Raw genomic sequence first — 22237 nt, 5'->3', positions numbered from 1 at the left:
TGCTTCTGCTCCCAAGGCAGCTGGGATGGTCAGACTGCCACAGTGCAACACTAAATCCAAGGAACAACTCATCCCTGCCTGTCTGAAGGAGTGCAAGCCCTGCAGGTTTGGAAAGCAAGAACTTGGCTGCAAGGAGTGCACCACAGTTATCACCCCAGCTCGTCCTCCCATTGCTACCACTGTTTGTATGCTGTTTGTAGTTAACTGAGGGCAAGTAATCAAGAGGAAATTCTGCTCATTCACATGTTTAACGGGAACACAAGTCAGACCTCCAAAATAACCATCACAAACCTCAGCTCTGGAGCTCCTTCCCAGGACACACGGAGAGACAAAGCACTCCAGTAACACAAAGCACCCCACACTGACCTGTGTTCCCCCCTCTGCTGTCCTCAGCACACGCAGGATGTCATTGCTCTGCCACTTCCTCCAGCAGAGCAGGATTTCACATCTAGAGCTTCTGCCCCCAAGGACAAGCCAAACTAGACGCTGCTCTAATTATCTGTGCTAGCTCTCCACGAGGCCGATTTCTGCTCCCACAGCCAGGAATAGCAGCAAGGAATCCTCAGGCCAATACTCTGCTGTCGACTCCCAGAATATTGTTAATTCTCAGGCACGGTGGTGTCAGAGCCCTCCCTGGGCTGCTCCGTGCAGCCACCTTCCCTCCACTGCTCACCTCTAAGGTTCGAGCAGGGCAAAAAATCAGAGGGCTTCAAACACTCTCGCTGACCTGTGGAGGCACAGGATGTGTGCATGGGTGGAAAGACCCTGAAAGACACCATTTGTATCCATCCCTTTGCTGTACTTCTGCAATGTTAGCACGTGTTCTGGCCATGATGGGTGACCCCTTAGGGAACAGCATGGGTCCTTGGGAAAGCAGTGGCTGGGAGTCCAGAAAGCACGTCCCAGTTTCCCAAAGCTCCAGCAAGGTCAACCCTTTCTTTAATAGACACAGTTCCCCAGAAATGACAGCTCCTTGCCTCTCCTGTGCTGTTTGTGCAGTGATGGGACTGCATGTGCCAAACAACAGCAGGTTTAGCTTTTCTTATGTACTTGCATGGCTATGTTTGATGTGGTACCAAGCATTTACCAACCCAGATCTCTCCCCTCATTCCAATCATCCACTATTCAGGGCAAGGATGGCCTCTCACTGCACCTGATGAAAACCCCAGCACTTCCATAAGCCTGTTCTCAGCTGGTGTTAGACTGAAATCCCCTACAGTCGGAGCCAAAGACACAGGTCCTCAGGTCTGCAGAGCTCGGGGTGACAGAGAGACTCCAGGGTCACCAACCAGAAGCACCCAGAAGATGAAGTTTGCTCCGCATCTCCCACCCTGCAGGGACACCACCTGCAGCTTCTGCCTGTGAGAACAACAGGGGCAGCAAAGAGGGTCAGCAGCTGCATCAGTCCATGGTGTTTTATGGGCGCAGGTGAAGCAGGGACAAGGAAACATCTGTAAGCAAAATGAGGCACTGTTATCTCCTCGAAGCTCTTTCCCCATCCCTTCTGCTGAGCAGTCGCAGCACAGCCTCAGCCTGCTGAAAGTGTCAGAGTGGTGAGTTCTGTTTGTTGCATGGCCTCCCGAACATACACTGTAATTAAAATGCTGATTACTAAACAGTTTAAATATATGACAGACAGTGCAGTTAAAGCCTACAGTTAGGTCAATATGTGATTTAGATTTGCCATTTAAAAACTCTCATTTAAATTTTGCATACATTAATCACTACCATACTTCAATGTTCTGATATCCACCTGACTACACTATTAAAATAAAACTTGCTGCCCCAGGGAAATCCTACTTATTCTTAATTGTTTCGAGGCTTTGATGGGCTTTTAATCTAAGATTAATTTATGCAATTTTAAATAACTCTTCTTATGATTAATAAGCTTGAAAATTAAAAGGAGTCTAAAGCAATTATAATGAGCATTTGGTCATAACCTCATTAGGAGAAGGAGTGAAGGATACAGCTCTGGAATTCTTACAAGACTACAATTTAAGGTTACTTTCAGAGGAGTCAAACATACTTCTTGAAATTGCAAAGGCAGATTAGCCTAGGTCAATGGTAGAACCACGGCTGTCTAGATTAGCACTCTAATGGTTTTATCCCTCCAATGATATTTAAGATAGTGATAGAAAACAGATCAGGCACCACAGAGAGACCAAGAAGAACAGCTTAACTTAAACCTGAAAACCTGAACCTACAGAGGAGCTGCCCACACAGCAGCACATCTGAATTTCCATTTTCAGATAGTAACGCACATCCTCCGTGATGATTAAAGCTCTTTTTTCCACCTTCCTCTGAGGCTCTGGGCATCGGCCGTAGCCCTCCAGGCAGTCCCCATAAACCTGACCCCTGTGCCCAGACTCAGAGTCAAGAGAGCATTTGTTTTGCAGCTCAGGTCAGCAAGAACCAGTGCAGCTCATCCGACATCTGTAGCACAGACCTGACTGCACACAACTCAGCTCCTGCACGCTGTGTGTGGGGTGGGTCTGACTTGTGCTACGCTCTCAATGCGGTGCAAACCGGGCTAAAATTCACATAGAGCTCTGGTTTTGGCTGTGGCACAGTGGAATCTATTCGCCCATCTGTAGATCATTCTTCCCCCAGCAGTTCTGCTTTTTTGCTATTTGCTGTGGAGCCGATAGCGGTGCTTGGCACGCCTCGTGGTGCTCAGCTAACAAACCGAGCTCACTCCCACCAAAGGTATTTGTCACGATGACTCCTAGAAAAGAAAAAAGGCAAGCAAAATATAATTGGAGAGCGCTTCTGCAAGTGTTGCTGAGGTTAAGAAGAGCTGTGGAAGAGGAATAGAGAGAGTGGCCCAAGGCTGATAGACTATGTCAACATTAGCAAGCTGTCAACAGCAGAAGCAGATCTGCAGAGTGAAATGGTTGGTGCAGCGTTTTGGGGACGGAGGAGGTTTTGCTTTTGACCAGCTCTGGTCTGCTCTGCGGACGCAGCACCCGTCTGCAGCCGCAGCATGAGGTGTGTGCCTTGAGCACATCCTCTGCTTTGGTTTCATTTGAAATCAATTTGATTCATTAGCTTTGAGAGCTGTCCGTGATGGGAATGAAAGTGTGGTTGGCAGCTCTGAAAGATCTGGAGATTCAGACTGAGAATGCACACCTGAACCGAACTCAAACGTTGATGCAGATGCCTCCTGAGCAGTGTGCTCCTGCTCATGGCTCCCTGCAAGCACACCACCAACCAGAGAGAGTCAAACACCGAAAATTGAGGAAGGAGTATTTCCTTCCAACACATTTCCCAGAGAGGGAGAAAAGGAAGGAGAAACACCAGATGCTTCCTACAAGCTTTGAGGAAATGGTTTCTGCCAACAGAGAAAACTACTGAGATGGACAGAGTTCAAACAGCGTCTTCAATGTTTTCAACCTTGGGGTAGAAAATGCCATGAGGTTGGTTTTAGAAGTACCCCATAAGACTGCATCCCATCACATGGCTGAACACCATCCGTGCAAAGAAACATCCCAATGTTTGCTGACAGATTAAACAGAACAGGTGCTGAGTGCTGAAGCACACAGACAGCACCGAGCTGCAGTGTCACAGCTACAGAGCCACGAGCAGACAGATGCATGGAGCCCTACGGAAAACACGGAGAGCACGAAGCACACCATCACCGCTTGGCTTGGGAAGAAGAGAAATCCCTTCGAATCCGGCACAAGGAGCACCACGACCGTGTTTCAATGTTCCTGCTGGACCCTTCCCCTCCTCGTGCTCTGGCCTTGCCCACACCGCAGAGCATCCCACTGAGCAGGAAGGAGCAGTCAGGCTGATGGGACAGGGTGCATTTTGGGGCCGTGCCCGTCGTGCTCTGCTGCTGCAGCCTCCATAAAGCTGTGCATCCCTGCTCCGCGGCGGCCACGGCTTCAAAAATCATCTTTAATTTAAAAATTAGAAACTGGAGCAGGCTGCGAGCACGGAGGTTGATTGAAACAAAATTTAAATTCCTGTCAAGCCCATTTAAACACAGGGGCCCTTCATAGACAATTAGCTGCTCCCTGTGAACGCAGAATAAACTCAGGCCTGGTCACTGTTAGACGAGCGCAGACCCACTGTGAGGAGCTGGAAAAAAATTAACTAAAATCAGGCGCTATGAAATATTTAGCCTCCCGGTTTATCACAGGGGTTTGGAAGTGTAAACAAGACAAAAATCGATTCCTCGGTGCCCTCCAATCAATCCCCCAAAATGGTTAGGGCATCTGTTTCTGCTAAATTTTGTTTACTCTGGCAGATTTGCCTTAATTGCAGTTGTTTATCTCCCATTGTCCCCGGGGCCCTAATCTCCCGATTACTAATACTTAACACTCATTTCACATCTAAAGCTACTTCTAATCCTCAACAGGTTTCTGGGGCTCTTAAAATTATCGAAGCCGTGGGGACGGGAGACACAACCTCTTTGTGAGAGGGACATTTTCCTCTCTGCTACCAGCTGGGCCCAATCATCACCAGGGATGGCTGCAACAAAGGTGCTAAAAGGCTCTTTCACAGCCACCGCAGCTCCGCCGGGAATTCAGCGGATGAAAAAGAGCTTTGATAGAAGAAATCCCAACAAGAGGGCTCTAACAGTCCAGCCAAATAAAGTTACTGTCATAATCGAGTGCTGTCAATCACAATGAAAATCCAATTAACAATCTTTCAGTGCGGCCCTCTTCAGTAGAAAAATGTCCCCTATTTATATGCGTTTTTGTCAAGCGCACAAATTAGAAAGTCGTATTAATTGATTTTTTACTACTTCAGGCCCTGATCCTCCAGCTGAATTTCTGTGGATGCAAGAATCAACCGGCACAAATCTGATTAAGGGATTTGTGGCACAATGCGCACAGGTCAGAGGAAGCCCTATCTGCACCCCTGCTCCGTGCTCTCCTCATTCATAGGCAATTACTGCTCTTATTTAATGCTGCAGGATAGTCCTGAGGTGCTGCAGCCCACCGCTGCTGGCTCTATACAAACATCAGCAATTTGAATTCATCCGGCGCCTTCCAATCAATGGAAAATTCCAGTTTTATTACACAAATAAATACTGCGTGGAGGTTTCCAGGACTGCCCGTTACAGCACAATCCGTGATGAATTTGGAACGAAAGGAAAGGGCAGTGTTCTTGGCATTAAAGATATGCTTCACTTTGGAATATCCACAGATCTATTTACTTTTAATAAATATCATGGAATCGCAAGGGCTGGAAGGACCACTAAGATCACCGAGTCCAGCCAACACGTAGGCAAGGGAACAGAGACAGAAGTATCAGCAACATAAAAGCACAACGTCTCCAGATATTTAACTGAAAGACTTGCAATTGTGCTACCGAGATGAGTGAGATGTAAATATTTGCCTGAGTGCCTGGAGAACTACAGAAGCACCAGAAGTGCCAGATGAAACATTTGCTCAAATTAAACTGCAAAGCCCAGGAGACTCAAGTCACCAAAAATATTAACTATCATCTGAGCTGTATCACTCAAAATTGCTGCCAATTTGTTTTTGTCCCGTTTCCTTACATTTTCAATGCTTCTTCGTGCCGGCTCAAGTTCTCTTTTTCACATCTCACTGGAAAATGCCACTCCGTTGTGCAGCCTTAGGGCATGTTACTAAGAGAAAGTCAGAATTTCACATTTTCTGTACGAAGTCAGTGGCACGTTGAGCAGTGGGACTGCAGAAGACAGAGTATGAATGTAACACCTTAAAACCCTATTGCTCAGAAGTTAACCTTGTCACAATCTTAGTCCGCTGTAATTGCTGGATTCAGTGACACCGATAGAACGTATTTCTCCATTTCAATAGCTGATTTCTCAAGTGACAAAGAAGAGCAAATCGTATCCCTAAGGACAGAAACAGCGGAGAGAGAAGGAAAAAGAAAGAGCAGAAGATCCATAACCCACCTTCCTCTACTTCAGCAGAGGGGAACAGTTGAGCAGTGCAGCCACCCGAAACAATACATCTATTTTTCCTCCAGCTCAAGCTGACCAAGGAGGATGACTGAACACAGGAACAGGAACACCCTGAGTCCCATTGAAATCCCACCGGTGAAGTCAATATAAAATCTTTGCTGACTCCAGCACAGCCAGGATTTCATCCAGGACTTCTTGTCCACTGCGTGTCCAAATGGACCAACTGAAGACGCAGTTTAATATTAATCATGTTTACAGCAGCTGAAGTACCTGGCTTTGCGCTCGTTTCCTCAGGAAATCAGAGAAGAGCCATCTCCTTCCCATCTGGCACGGGTTTCAGTGCCTGTCAGAATTTCTCCTTGTCATGGGGTGAATGAACTGGGATCACTGCGACAGAGGAGAGTCTGAATGTTTGCAAACAAAGCTATCCATCACAGGTGCAGGAACTGACAATTCTTCTCTGGGCAAATCACCTTTGATAGGTGATCCTGCACCGGCTCAGGAAAACAAATGTTTGCAAGCAGCCAAAGAGTGAAAATTCTGGGCTCAGTGTGATCCAACAATGACGCATAAACATCCAGACAGACTGCAACAGAAAACATTTATCTGTAAGCTGTCTTCAAAAGATTTACTAAATGCCTCTGTGAAAAGCCAAGTGCAGACAGCCCTCTGCTCCCCCTCAGAAGTTAAGGTCATGAAAACCTCAATCTGTTCAGCAATCTCAGCTACTCAGTGATGCCACCGCTGCAATGCCGAATTAGCTGCTGGGGAAAACCTTCCATTGCAGACAAGAGCGGAAGGATATTATTGGTTTTATTCTGAAGGCTTACATGAAAATTCAGGGAGGATTATGCTGATCTTTCACTTGCTTGCTGAAAGCACAAAGTACTTCCTACCAGCTGCTAAGAATGGGCTAACACAACAAGCCGCACGCAAGTTTAGCTCTACCTGGTAAGAAATGCTACTGGCCAGACCCTAGTGAATATCACCACATAAAATATTGCTGCTCATCTCCATTTTCCTACATTTGTTATGGATAAGGGAACGCCCAGACAGAACCCATTTTTGAAAATCTACATATTCTAAGTTTAAGAAAAAAACCCACACGCTTAAATATAAAAACAAATATCTATCTGAAAAAAGCCTACTGTAGCCTCTAAGACCTAAATGGCACCCTGAAGTGTAAACAAGCGTTGCTGAAGGCACAGGGACAGGGAACTTCAGCACTGCACCAGGCAGCAGCCAACCAACCAACCAGCCAGCCAACCAACCAGCCAACCACCCAACCAACCAATCACCCAGCCAACCAACCACCCAACCAACCAACCACCCAGCCAACCAACCAGCCACCCAGCCAACCATCCAGTTTTCAACACAATAGCTTTTCTGGCACAGAGGAGGTACAACCCATCACTCAATTCTGAATTGATAAAACACCAACATAAGAAGTGTTGATAATCTAAATTTTAAAAAGGAGAAAAGCTAGAAGCTGTGATTCAGATTTGGAGACCTAAACAAATATGAGAAGATTGGAGTGTAAGGAATCCAGGGCAGATGCTGGCCGGATCCTTGGCCAAAAGCACAGCTTCTCCCCATCCAATACTCCCTTCAGAAACCCAAACAGCATCTTAACGCCTGTACTTTTATGCATTCACGTGAAAGCATAAAGGAATGACTTCTAGTGCTTGACTTCTGGTATTTCAAATACAATTTCTTTAAGCAAATCGCCTTCGTTTATGCAGCCAGATGCAGCATGGTAGAGTTCAATGCTGTACTAACAAAAACCAAGAGGCGTCAACAAATCTGCTGGCTTTCTGAGAAGCACATACAATCTGCAAAATAAAAGGCCAAGTTTCCAGCTAAAGGAGAGATTTTAAACAATTACCAAAGCAGATAGTGATATCATAAAGGCAATTTCTGCGCTAGCTTGTTTTCTGAAACTCTCTTTGCCTCTGAACAGCAAGAACAGATAATAACTATTAGTAAATCAAACTCCTGCAATATCCAGCTGTGTCTCACACATTTACATACAGATAGAATGGGTATATGTTTTTAATATGTATGCGATACGTACTTTTACCACAGCTGAAGTGCATGCTACAAAGGAGGAGGAGAATGGGAATGGAATCAGCATGAGATAATAAAGTGGCCTAGATAAAGTATTAGCCAGCGATTGATCTCAAACAGGGGATGTTGCTTCTCTGACCTGATTACTTACTATGCATAGATTCCATTAAATAGAGCTTAGAATGGAAAGCTTCTGAAAAATACCGTAAATGCAGTCAGATCTACGGCTTCCTGAGCTGCACCAGCATGTGGATGCCCACCCATACGCTCGGCACAAGGACAGGGAACCTTCCCTGTGCTGCCCCATCACCTGCCCTCAGTGCAGGCACCCTGTTCCCGTGTGCCACGAACCCCTGGGAGCCTGGCCTGCAGTGCCACACAGCTCTGTGGTGCACATGGAAACAGCAAGTTCACGGAAAAAATAATCTTTATGGAAAAGAATTGCTGAGATCTTCCTTTTCTTGGTGGAAAGCAAGAGAAGAAGGGCAGGAATACGCTATGATGCTGCTCAGACTTCCACAGCGCTGCAACACAAGCAAGTTCCATTGACTCTGTGCCTTCCTCTTAAGAAGAAATTGGAGACAGAAGAGCAGACGCAGTAAGAACAAGGCTCAGAAAAACCACCGGTGAATTACAAAGATCTCTCCCGCTCTGGAACGGACCACTTGCCAACTGCTGGGTGAAATCACTCACTTGTACTCCCGTGGAAGAAGTCTGCTAACGGGAAATACTGTGAGACAAATTGCTGATCATGCATACAGAGAAACCATTTTTTGTGTGTATGGGTATAAGAGAGAGTAAGTGTAGATACAGAAAGTTGATTTCTGTCAGCTGTTGTGGAAATCAGGTGTTCGCTTCCACAGGAATACCCATGGTACCAGGAAGCCTGACTTTATACAGGAATTTCATACAGCCTTGGCTCTGGCCCTGTTTTCTAAGAAGATGTGCACAGTGCCCTTCCTAACACAACAGGCAGGGTAAAAGCATCCCTGCTGCAGCCCTACGACGTTGCTGGAGTCGCCAATGTGGCACTCCAGGTATTGTGAGCCAGCTCCTAAAATGCCTTTAACAATCCACTGATTATCAGGAGAGCAGAACAAGATTGATGTTCTGCTCCCTTCATTTTGCTTCCAGTCTTTAATTATACTAAATTGGTTACAAAATAGTGACTTCCAGTACGGTTAATGTCCATAGGGGACAAAACCTGCACTCTGCTGTTTTGTCTGAAGCTAACGATGATAATGTGTTACACCTTTCATCCTTGCCAGTACATTTCCTTTAAATCAAAACAATGAAGAACGTGAAATCCTGCTTTCACAGAAATCAATGGTAAGCTGACCTTGAGAGCTCCAGGATTTCGCTGATAGTATCTGTATCACTCTACCCACTGCTTGTTAACACCGAGATATCCATCAGAATTACAAGGGAAGTTTAGGAAACAGAGGAGGGGAAACTAGACATGCTGTTTTGGTCAGTAATTTAAGAATTCAGAGGATATTTAACAGCTTTGGTTTGGCCTTGTTTTCCAACTAAGCACAGAAATGTATATAAACATGTGAATACGCATGTTCAGCATGCTTGTGTTGGTGGGGATGGGCCAATGGTTAGGTTACATGATCTTAGAGGTCTTTTCCAGCCTCAATGATTCTATGATTCTATAGATAGATAGATAGAGAAATACATACGTATATTTACATATGGATATGACAAATAAAGTGCTCCTTGACAAGGCTGGCTAAGTGCAGGAACGCAAAGAATTTGTCTGGAGAGCAAGCACTGAGCTCCCAGCAAACATGCTGCAGGAGCAGGCCGTGCCCTGGGAGCCCATCCCACTGCAGGAGGGAATTGAGAGCAGCTGCTGGGGCTCAGCCACACTGCAGGCAATGACGGGGTCACTCCTTCCTTCCAGCAGCAGCCTGCTTTGAGCTTTAGTATTTGCTGCTGCACGTTCATTTATAATTGACTAGGAAGTATCATAAGGGAAAAAATGTGTTAAACAAAAGATTTTGTTTAACAAGTGGGAAGGCTTTTTTTTTTTTGCTTTTTTTTTTTTTTTTTTTCTGAGCAGCTATAATTTTAAAATTATTTTACAAAACACCTCCTTAAAAGGGGCCCAGCACACTCGAGGGCATGTAGTTGTAAAGATAAATCTGTGCACTTCCCTGGTACTGCAGGCACTCACCCTTTGGCCTCATTTTTATGACTCTACACCCTGGAGTGGTGTTATTGCTTACAAACATACATATATACTTATGGGGGTATGTGAGATCTGCAGATGTTTTATTTATAAGTGGCAGGCCTATTGCATCACTGAAACATACATTTACAAAGAGATATAGGTTTTATGAAACCCTATTCCGTTGTTTTAATAGCTAAGCTATCCAGCCATAGCATAATAGTGCACAAGGTAAATGTGTCTACATTTCTAGAACCTGTTCCAAGTTTTCTCAGATGTGACTAACTGCAAGAATTTCCCAACCATCAAAAGTTAATAAAAAAAGACAAAATAAGGCAGCGGAAGCCTTCCATGCGAGAAGCACATCACCACCATGTGGAGGGGCTCTGAGAAACTTCAGGGCCTCATTCTGCTGAGCTGTTGCAGTGGGTGCCTAACTCCAAAGGTAAACCTATTGAAGTTAATGTCCTTAAAATGAGATCCAGAGTTAAACACTTTACTAACCAGGGTCTAAATTGAGACTAGTCTGGATCGTGCACCACCTGCCCCAGGGCATCTCTGGAGACTGGCCTTTAACTAGGGAATGGCTGCAATAGAAACACTGGGTTTTTTTCTTTCCTTGTAGTTTGTAGAATGTAAACAAGAAAGGAAATGATGCAAACACATTCTGTATCTCGCTGAAGTCTGCTGAAATTATCTCTACACACTCAATGCAGAGAAAATAAATGCTGATGACTTTATGCCAATCTCCAAGAGACAGGAAATGCAGCACATAAAGAAAGTAACAAAACCCTTAAAAATCAAAGCTATTTGACGTGAGTCAGAGCAGGCTGCAACTCCTACCTCCAGCAGAAATTACTGCAAATATTCTGTGTTTTTCTAGCAGCTCAACAACAGCACCGTGCACCAAACACACAGCCATGGCAAACCATCCTGGGAGCAGGCAACCTGTCCTCACCTTCCTGAAACACTGACAGGCATAAGAAAAGGAAGAGGTCTCTGAGCTCAGATTCCAATGCTGACAGCCCTTCTATGAGAAGACCAAAGCTACATATTAACTCAACCTGCTGTAGCCAATCCAATCCCATTTTACGTGAATAGAAGTGAAAACAGGAGCTCCTGCACGCCGTGAAAAATGCACTGCTTTGACCAAATGTCCAGTTTTCAATCTTCAGATTTTGAAAGGTTAAGGCTGGCAAATGATGACAAGGCATGACCTACATCAAGCTGTAATCCCCAGATATACAAACTGAAAAAATGGTGAATTGAGCATCAAAATGGTTCTGACTGGAAATTGATGCTGCCTGTGAGAGTTCTGTATTGCCTGCCCAAATCACAAGTGCAGCTTTGGTCACAACCAAGGGAACAGCAGAATGTCCATTAACTGCACTGGGATCAGAATCCCACCTTTTGTGTGCTCTATGTAACTCTGCAATTGCTTCACGAGCCCAAAATAGTTTATATTTGTACACGCTGAAAAATGCAAAAAAAAACCAAAAAACCCAAGCCCCACAAAATTAATGACAATAATTAAAAAAAAAAGCAGCAATAACCCAACAAGAAAACCTCCAAACTCTACTTCCGTATATATTAATAAAAAACATTCAGAGAAAAATCATACTGGAGGCTCTGAAGTTTCACTTACCATTAAATCTTCAGGTGCTGGTCTTTCCTTAGGTTGCTTTTTCATACTACATATCACAAAAGAAAACATTCACATATAAACAAACGTTTATTTATTTCATTTGCTTAAGTACTGAAGACATCCTCTTTTAACACAGACAGACCGTGCCCAGAATCTCCAGCTATTTCTGAACTTGATCACAGGCTGACAGAAGCCACGGTTCCCAACGGTGGCCAAGACGTGAGCCAACCTCATCCCCTCCACCCATCCCTTGTGGTCAGTGTTTCTCCATTCTCAGTGTTCTGTTGACAGCTGCCCAACTTTTAACTTTTCTCTGCGTGTCTTTGAAGTCCCCCACACAAATAGGCTCCTTTCACCAGTTCTGAAATGTGTCATACCTCCTGATATCCTCCTCCGAGTGCCTACTTACCCGGGCAAGAGATGCAGTGACAACAGCTTCCCTTCTATTTCATGGCCTGCACTGCTTGTAGCCATGAGCATGTGTGAATATGAAGATCACTGCAAACCAATCGGCTCAGAAGGCATAGGAAGATGATTCTCGTTTTGCTGGGGATTATTACATAGCTCGGCACAGCATATTATCCAAACAGGTGGGAAATTTAACTCCAACACTGAACAGCTTCAGGAGAACACACAATACCCCGGGGTTTCTACCTTAATTTTTTCCCATTCATTTCCATTACACTGCAGGGTGATAGTTCATTACACAGCATTAAGCTGTTTATAAGATCATGTTTCTCATCCAAATAGTCCTAGTTTTCTGTGCAACAGGTGCAATTAGCTATTGAAAACTGTGCTTAGCTGCATGAAGGAACACAATAACATGGCACAGAGGTGACCATCAGGAGCTGCCTACTGACTAATTGGATTACATCCAAGCAGCAGTGTTTATGGCGGAACTGGCATCAAGTCCTGTGTGCTGCTCACTTGACATTTCTAATACTTATTAGAAATTGATTGCTTAAATAGTCCACAGTGTAATTTCTTTCTCGCATAGTGCATTTTTAAACAGCAATGCCCCCTTCTGAAAAGAGCTGCCTGCTGTACAGCCAATGGAACACTATCTCAGCAATCCTGGGCGAACTGTGTTGCAATTAGGAGGAGTTCAGATATGATTTACCCTCCCGACAGATAAGGAAATAACCAAAGATTCCCCACAAATAACTGGAACAATGCAGGTAACAGCGGGCGCCGACGCAGGTTGGGAGCAGCTCTAATCTGACAGCCCAAAGTAGCCGCATCCCGGGGGAAAACCAGGCTATTAGCCACCATCAGTTATGCTTCACTTTGACATCTGTGGAAATTTGAACACGGGTTATCCCTCCCCCTGCCTGAATGAGGGCTGGTTGTTTTTTTTTCCAAGCAGTCCGTCATTACCCTCGGAAGGAATTAAAAATGCACAGCCCCTCGCACAGCGGCAGTGCTGCAGAGCCCTCCGCACGGAGCTCTGCCTGTAAGCTGAGACTATTGGAAAAAGGAAGCCTACGTTATCCAACCTTTAATTATTTAGGAACTTTAATTAACCGATAATCAGACTGCTTTTGGTTTCTGCAATGTTTGTGGCATCCCATCTCAGCCCTGCACTACGTACAAATACACGAATCCCTGGGGCAGCAGGCAATCTGAATGTGCCACGAACCTGATGGGCAGGAGTGCGTGGAGTTGAGGGCTCTGCCTGCCTGCTCCAATGGAGAGAACCCCAAAAGGAGTCCCCCCATCTGTGCAGCCCTCGGCAGCACCCTGCCATGCCCACATCTAGGTGAGCACCCCATAAGGGCATGCTCAGTGTGAGGGATGTTCCTCCACCCCACACATCGTGCCTGTGCAGAATTTGAGCTTGTTCATTCTGCCATATAGAAAAAAATTATATTTTCCCTTTGCTTTGTTTCTGTGGGAGAGCTGACCCTTAAGATTCTTACCCTCCTGCCACCAGTCACTACTAAATGACCAGAGGGTCATTTAGACCCTGCTGTCACCCACCAGAGAGGTGCATTCTTTATTCCACAAATTCCTCCTTGCCCATTCTCCTCTCATTTCCAGGGCTTTCAACGAACAATCCGGTTTGAAGGAAAGAAAATACACCCAACGGTGCGTTTTAAAGTACGACTCTCAGTAAAAATTACTTACTGGGAAGCCAAGGAATTAATCAGGGCTGCCTGCCTCTCCAAACACCGCGGTGATTTTATCAGTAATACTGCAAAAAGCCTTAAATTATGGTATGACACATCCGGGACTCCGCGGCCCCTTTCCCCCAGATGAATCCTTTCGGTCCCATCGCCAGCTCTGCACCCACATCAGGGCGGGTTTATGAAAACAGGGAAAATCCACGTAAGTACTTTTACGACCCTTTGTGTAAATAACGTTTACATAATTTAAACAGTTTGCTTAGCTTTGCTGCCCCATCTGCCCAAGGCCCCCAAGTCCCTCTCCTCTCGGAGCGGATGCAAGGAAAGCCATAAGGTCTCGCCAAGCCGCGGAGTTAATGGCATGTATCATTTACATCGAGGGCATGGCATGTTTGCAAACGGAGCTTACCATTGAGTGATGAAGTGTACAAATGGCTCCGAGAACTCCCCGGCTGGAAGGACGGGCGACTCCTGGGTTGGATTGGAACAAGGAGCAGCGTCAGAAGAGCATTTTTTAGAAGGAGAGCAATATAACAGCGATGACAAAAAGGGGAGGAGGGGGTGGGGGGGAAGGAAGTGACAAAGCTCCCTTTTCACGCAGAGAATTGGAGAGAGAAAGGTACAAAATCTTCTGAGAACGTGTTATAAAAACACTGGATTTCGACTAATGAGTATTACACAATGGGTAAAAACATGTGGAAAGACACTGAGGGGAGGTGAAAAAAGGACAATGATAGCCACAGGGTAAAAAGGAAGGTAGGGAAAGTGTAAATGAGAAATTAATGATTATTTAAGTAACACACAAATGGTCTTGTAATTAACAAAGAGCTGTGAAATTATTCTTGTGTTGACCTTTGTTTCTTTCACTGCTTTCGCTATTTATTTACACTCATGTTTATTTACACTTATTCATTTTAGAGGCCGTCCTAGCAGGAAGGCTGTTCCAGATTTTAAAATATTTTTTAAATAAAATCATTTTTAGGGGGAAAACAGGCAAAATTTACCAGGCTGGTGAAAACAAGCACCCGGCATTCGGGGGAAAGGGAAAAAAATTGAAAAGAGAGAAAATAAAACGAAGAGCAGAAGGAAAAAAATCTCCACCCAAACGGGGAACAAACAACATCCCCATTTACAAAGACAGGCTTTACGAATTTAGGAGTTTTTCCAAGAATGACAGAGAGCTCCACTGTGTTTATAGTGTAACAGCTCAGGATGTAATGAAATTACACTGCAGAGTACTTTAACAGTGTCATCTCATTAGACCTACAGTTGGAACAAGAGAGCCACATAAAACAGGCAGCTGCAAATGACTCCATTCTCATCTATTCTCATTTGCTATTAAAAATACCTTTCGGCGGCTTTTTTCCTCCCTGACATCCCTACACAAAGTACCCCGCAAAGTATGATACATGCACCTATTTAAATTAACAAAGGAATGACTTATTTTAATCTCACTGTGCTTTGGAGTGCTTTGGCCATTTGGATGAGCAATATATCATTACATACAACCTTCCAGCGCTGCAGGCAAGAAACTCAGAGCGTGCAGCATTTGGTGGGAGCCAAACAATTTCTCTAGCACACAACTGTGTCAAATGCATGCATGTATTCATTATTGAGAATGCGAGGAAATAGCTTTGATGTAGTGGAAAAAAGAAGATGATAAAAGCACCTCTGCAATGTGTGTGCCATTATCAATGGTGGCAGATAGACACAACTGCAGAGCCTCCTATGTGATTAGTAAATATACATATAATTGCTGTGGCCAATTATCAGAAAAATGAGATCGGTAATTACAAGACAGAAAATTAACTAGAACTCTTATTAAGGCTTTGTTTCCAATTCAAACAATCGGAAACTGCTGGAAAATACAATTAAATCAAAAGTAACTGAAGAGTAAAAGGAGAAGGCAAAATTGCTTGACAATTTTCAAAGAGTTCTATTAACCATGAGCAGCGTTTGATAGAACGTGCCCAAATTCCCTTTGAACTTAGGCCGGGCGAGGGAGAGGTTATTGTTTCCCAACTTATAAATGGCAGCAATATAGGCAGGTTTGCACCGCAGAGCGGAAGGAACGCAGGGAAACAAACAGTGCAATTAAACTTCCTGCACTTCAAAGAGCTGCACATGAAAATTAGTCTTATTAATACCGAAAACACAGAGCCAAGTGTTGGAGCACCAAGTGCCACAGCCCAGCAGGTTGAGCTCTCCCATCGTTTGCTCCTGTCCAGCACGCAGCCAAAGGCCAACACCTCCTTCCCAGGTGGGATGGGGTCAGAGCACAAGAGCAGGAAAGGAGCTGTGTGTGTGCAAAGGGTCGTTGTGAAAATGGGAAGGCAAAGTACCGGAGCCCACCAGTGGGGTCTGGGTGTACCCAGCCAACTGTCCCATGCTGTAAGTGCAATGAGAGCAAAGCAGCACGTGCTGGGGCACCAATGTGGGCAGAGTGCACTGCACAGACATTGAGTAGGAGATTTCCCACCACGGGCTGGTGGACCAGCAATGGAAGTTTCACGATGAGAGGCTGATAGAGAGCTCTGAAGCCACTCTTCTTTCAAGCGCAGGCTGTGAGGGGTGGGATAAACACTGACTGGATCCCAGCAGGAAAAGGAGATGCTTTAATGCAGTCTGCCCAGGGATTTTAGGCTGGATGTCCTGTGTATTTGTCAGTCATTTGCAGGACAAATTGCTACTCTTTGGGGACAGTACATCAATCTCAAAAAACGCTCACTAGGAAGCATGTCTGAAGGCAAACAGATCGGTAGAAATAAGTAATTTCACTCGTATCAATAAGAGCCAATCCTTACTTTACAGCACGGGTAAGATGGGAGAAGGAAGCTTCGGTTTCAGCTGAACCAGGAAAGCATGGATGGACCTCAGCTGCTTCCAAAGGCAGATGCTGGAGAGCTGCCTCCAGTGTTTCATTTTTAAATGACCTCAGTAGCAGAAATCACCCCTTCAATTGATAGCCAGCCACGGCAACCAGCAATGGACACACTTCCATTTCTGCCATGGTTCCACTGAAGAACACTTGAGTAGCAGAAAATTGAGAGTATTTTGTACTTAGAGTTATCTCAATGAAAGCGTTCCTATTGCTGCCTGTGGGATGTGAGCAATCACAATGCACCAAGTACAGAGCAAAAACATCCCAAACCACACAGAAGCAGCACAGCCTATAGGTACCCCGAAGTTCTCCAGCCTGTGACTGACTGACTCTGAAAGGGATGGGAAAGAGGAAATAAAAACAAAACCACAGCCTCTGCCACGTCTGTGTGACACAATATGGTCACACTGGATGGAACAATGGTCTGGCTGTATTCTGATGCTCTGCCTCATTTTACCCACCTGCAGACTGAACAACGTGCCCACTGCTCCTACATCCCCCAGCAGCTTGATCCCAAGGCAAAAACATCTCTGCAATGGGACCCGCTGCAGGAGAAGCCCCTGCAATTGCTCTGTGATAAGAACCAGCCGTGCTGTGCACATATGGAGGGCAATAGGAAAAGTTTGAGTGATGCCTTTGCCTTGTGAATAATGAACAGTTCAAGGAGGTCAACCCATTACAACTGAAACCGTTTAATTATTAATTATGCACAATCTATGAGCAAAAGGACAAGTTCAGAATGTTTAATGTATGGTAACTCCGACTGGACCCTCTCTTGGCATTTTATTATTAGCACTTGTCAGCAAGGTGCTCAGGCATAAAGAAAACAGCACAGCAGCAGAAAATCAGAGCTAGCAGGAGGAGGGAGGGCTTTGAACTTCAAACACGGCTCCTAATATTTAATTCTTAGAATGCCAGTGCTCTGGTATAGACCTTACTGACTTCCATGGCAGGGGGAGGCCGTGCTATCTAGGCAAAGGCATGGAAAGAAGCAGAGCACAGTCCCTGTAAAGAGAGGACATCTGAAGGCAATGATGGCATTACCTCCTGCATCCTCACCTACTTCTCAGATCTCTTATCTGAAACATCTCTTGATCTCTTTTGCTGCCAGAGCAGCAGCAGCAAAGATTTTGCTGAGGCTTACAGAATAAATACTGTCCTACAAACTCACAAATGATGGGAAGAAACACAAATGAGGCTCCCTCCCCTCCTTTCTGTCCTCCCTGGAAGTTTGTCTGGACAAACCCAAGAAGCAAATTCAACAGACACAGCAGCTGACTGGCCTTGGAAACTCTCCTATGTCAATGGAACTTGGAATTCATCTTTGACTAACAAAGTACACTAGAACCAGGCTGTGCTGTACACATCTCACCCAAACAGAACGTTTCTTGAGTGGCATTTTCTCAAAACAACTGAAAGCTTCATCACATTGTCCTTTCTGAAGGAAGAAGAAGCCCCCCATCTCCCTGTGACAGGAACATCAGCGAACACAGAATTCTACTTGAAAGATGATGGCAAAGCCCTCAGTTATGTGTTAGGGCTCCTTGCCATCCCAGATGTCCCCAGATGTCCCCAGGCAGAGCTGAGCTGCACCTCTTGGGCAGCAGTTGATGCGCTCAGCACACGTAGGGTTTACCTTCTCATCTGCTCAGCACCTCTCTCTGAAGGGTTAAAATTTCTGTTTCCCACAGCTCCAGAGCTGCTATTTTGCAGCACTCTCTCGGCAGCGTGCAGGCTTGTGCAGAAGGAAATGCCATGGTCCTATGGCTCGATGGCCACAAGAGGGAAGTTAGCAGAGCCGAGCAAACCAAACTTCAGTTACTCTGTCCTCTGGGCTTCCCAGCACACCCTGCCTCTGAAATTATCATCTCCTCTGGGCAGATACTCCTATTCTGCAACTCGCCCGCTGATGCTGAAATGGCAGTATTTAATAAATAATGTGGGTGCTTTACGAAGCATCTTCAGCCTCATCACTTCAGCTACACCAATCTCTGGGACTGCAGAATATCTGTGCACTCTAGTCTCTTCCAAATACACCTATAGCTGCTGTTTACTTTCTGGCCAAATAGTGACTTTTTTTCAGACAAACTTAAGTTTTAGCTGCACCTGAAATGCTGCCAGTTGCAATTAGGTGTAATAAATGCACTGCAGTTACGGAGCTGCTCCAACGAGAGCAGCAAATCACAATATCACACACGTTCAGATGCACTCCTTCAAGGTCAACTTCCCTTCAAAGCACTCCTAAACAAAATCCCATTGCTGACTTTTAGCCAATCTACTTCAAAAGCCCCGCAGAAGCCTAATGGCAGGTGAGCCCTTACAAGTAACGAGTGTGCAAAAGCAATGATGTCTGGAGGTGGCTCAGAGGCCCCAACTTGAAAGAATTTCTGGATTGTCCCCATTATGCTCCCACCCCTGGCAGGAAGGTGAAAGATGATTACATCTCTGCGCCAGGTCGCTTCTTGCTCTTTTCTTAGCAGCAGGTGCCAAATGTGACAAATGACACGCGGGGGCATTTCGGTGTGAAGTTCCGTCTGCTGGGATTGAAGTGTCAGCAGTGAACTCATTTATTTCCAGATCTCGGGCTGGACTGGAACCAAGGTCGAGAGGCCAGTGTTTTATCCAGCAAACCCCTCCGCCTGCCTCCCACACCTCAACCCGTGGGACAGCCCGCTGTTCTCCCAGGCAGCACTACCTGCTCCCAACCTATAGACAACACGGCGTCCACATAACCTACATCATACAGGACACACACAGGTGCTTGCAGTGGGAAGCCAGCAGGCACCTGGAGCTCTTTGGCAGCATTTGCTGCTGTGGGATGCTTTTTAGAGGCCAAAGAAAGAAGCTGAAGAGTGTAATTAACATTAGGAATAATCTAGAGTGTCCAACACGATGTTCCCTACCCCTCGCCAAGCTCTGCACTTGTAAGTGAGGCTCTCCAAAGGGCCGTGCAGACAGTGTACAGGTAGCTGGAAAACAGGTTAATCCTTTAACCGTAACTGTAATTGCTTTCTCTCTAAAACAAACATAAGAATTTTTTCTTCTCCTTGCTGGTCTCTTGTCGATCATAAGCCAGCAGAGCACAGCAGTGTTTTGGGTAGATACACACACATATGCACATTTCAAATAGCTAAGGCACAGCAGCATGAAACGCAGCCTCTACCTGCTCACACCGAAGGGACCCAATTGAAAAACTAAAACCATTTATTGTTCCCTTTTTCCTCTGTACACTCCCAATGCATTTTTATTGCTTTTTCATAAAACACTGCTGCAAATAATCAAGCATGACCATTGACATCCACAAGATTGAGTTTTAGGAACCATTAAATGAGCTTGCCCTCTTGGGAAGGTTCTTGCTCAGGTTGGTCTAAAGGTAATTATTCAGCAATTCCTACCTGTGGTTTTACCTTGCTCCTATATAAGCCCCTGAATCTCAAACACTAGTAAGGTCACAGTTTTTGCCTCAATCAAAGGATGCCCCAAACCAGGGCAGATTCTCGTGGCTGTGTACACAACACACACATGTCTTCTCACACCTGCACAGAAATCTTCAAAAACCCAAAACGTTTTCAGGGTTAAATACAGCTGTCCATCCATTTGAATCAATAGACGAGATTCTAAGACAAAAATTCCCAAAGAAAAAATACAAAGCCTCGTTTCTTCCTGAGCCTTTCAAGGTTCCAACTTCATTTATAACAACAGCCAAATGTAGCACTGATGTGTTACAAAATTCTGCACTCGGGAGGCAATGGACTTCATTGCGCTATTTGATCAAGCTGAACATACTGTGAATTTTTAAGGCTGTAGCAATAAATAGAGGGATATATTTAACAAAGAGGAGGAAAAAAAATAGAAACGACTACATAGGATACATGTATTCAGTCCAAGTTATTTCTTCCATTGAAAATTTATTAACATTGACATGCTTCGTAGCTCAGCATTAACACCACGCTTGCATTAACTGATCTGCTCAACATTTCTAGAGGATGGATTTAAACAGAAAAAAAAAAAAAAGAAGCCTTTGATTTGCAAAGTTTGTGAAGTCCTTGAGCTAGATTAAACTGCAGTCTTGTGAGACCGAGTAGCTCTGTGGGGGCACTTAACAGAAACGTTCAAGAAACTCATGGAAAGCTCCTCACTATTCACTCATGAAGCTGTCACAGTAAGGATTCATGAGTACAACTAATTAATTTTTCTTTTAAAAGTCTGCCTGACTCGCCAAAATATGCAGATTTTTCAGTGCTGCCTCCTATTTGCAAAAACAGGGCTCGCTCTTCAAAGTCCTCACTCCTGAAGCTTCTAATTCAATTGATTCGGATGTCCACTTAATTCCGGGGTTTTAATCAAAACTGACGGACCAAAATCAGGTTCCTTTTCTACCTTGTTCAAAAAATACGCTTTTCAAAAATATATTTTAAAAAAAAGAAGCCAAAAACAACTCAGCTAAGCTGAATTAAGGAATTCCCAGAGCTCAAACACCAGCAGACTGCTTTTATTGCTGGCTGTACTGCAGGACAAACAGCATCAGAGTGAGCCTATCCTCATCTCTGGGCCAGAAGCAGAAGCCTTACGGTAGCAGAAGAGGCTGCAGTGATGGGGACTGTTGCTTAAATGAGCGTGTCTTATTTGTAGCTGGATCAGATTTCAGCGTACGTTACCACATGTTAAAAAATAAAGGTCCTGGCAGACGTGCAACCTATTCACACACTGCTTCTCGCTAATCCTGGCATTAGAGCAATCAGCCCAGAACCAGTGCCATTAAAAGCCTGCTAACATAACTCAACAAAAACCATGTCAGGCATGGCTTACAACACTTCCCAAATCCCTTGCTCTTTCTGCAGAATTTATGCAAAGTAAATTTAAGTCCCTGGAAAAGAACAGACAGACTATTTAAACTACCAAAGTGACTTGCTGTGTATTCCAAAACAGCATTTCCACCAGGTTCTCTGAGTCTATTCAAAGGCCTCTGATAGTCATCCTGTCTGCTGCAAACCTTCCACGCCTGCCCCAGTTACTGCAGCCACCTCCCAGCTCTCCAGATAAGCCTGGAGCCAGCCTGGGGCACGGTGGTCATCCCTCCTGGACATACATTGCTCAGCTCCAAGCTATACGAAAGGATAAAACAGCTGTGCAATGAGAAATTCGGTCCAGGAATAAGAGGATAAGAACTTCCAAGCTCTCTCCATATCATCCAGAACCACACTGCTGTGGTTGCAGCCCCTCTCTGCTCACCGCTGTCGTCATTAAGTGAGGCGGGGAATTCTGCACCAGGGTTTGGGTTCCTCTGGGGATGGGCTCTGCTCTGCCTCCTGTGAGTTTTAGGACCTCCTTGCAACCAAAGGGAACATTTGGCCCCAAGCAATCAGTCTTACAACACTGAGCACTTTAATACTCGTGGTAGCAACAACAGCTGTAGGGCTCCAGAGAGTACTGAGCCTCT

At 45.1% G+C, this 22237-nt stretch overlaps 1 protein-coding gene across 3 annotated transcripts in view; it reads right to left on the bottom strand.

The window, feature by feature from the left end:
- Nucleotides 1–22237, bottom strand: part of MAP2K5 (mitogen-activated protein kinase kinase 5) — a 111254-nt gene that overhangs the window by 5756 nt on the left and 83261 nt on the right. For 2 of the 3 annotated variants that reach the window (XM_090149180.1, XM_031587879.2), the window contains 2 exons: nt 14326–14387; nt 11791–11836 (listed from right to left, as the gene is read on the bottom strand). The exons of the other annotated variant lie outside the window; for it this stretch is intronic. In XM_090149180.1, coding sequence (XP_090005306.1) covers nt 11791–11836; nt 14326–14387 — 108 coding nt within the window. The remainder of the gene's footprint in view (nt 1–11790; nt 11837–14325; nt 14388–22237) is intronic. 3 annotated transcript variants of the gene reach the window in all.

This window comes from Phasianus colchicus, chromosome 12 (genome assembly GCF_987193195.1).
Source record: "Phasianus colchicus chromosome 12, bPhaCol1.hap1.1, whole genome shotgun sequence".
Lineage (NCBI taxonomy): Eukaryota > Metazoa > Chordata > Aves > Galliformes > Phasianidae > Phasianus > Phasianus colchicus.
The sequence above is the reverse complement of the archived record's forward strand: the minus strand, read 5'-3'. Positions and strand labels throughout refer to the sequence as shown.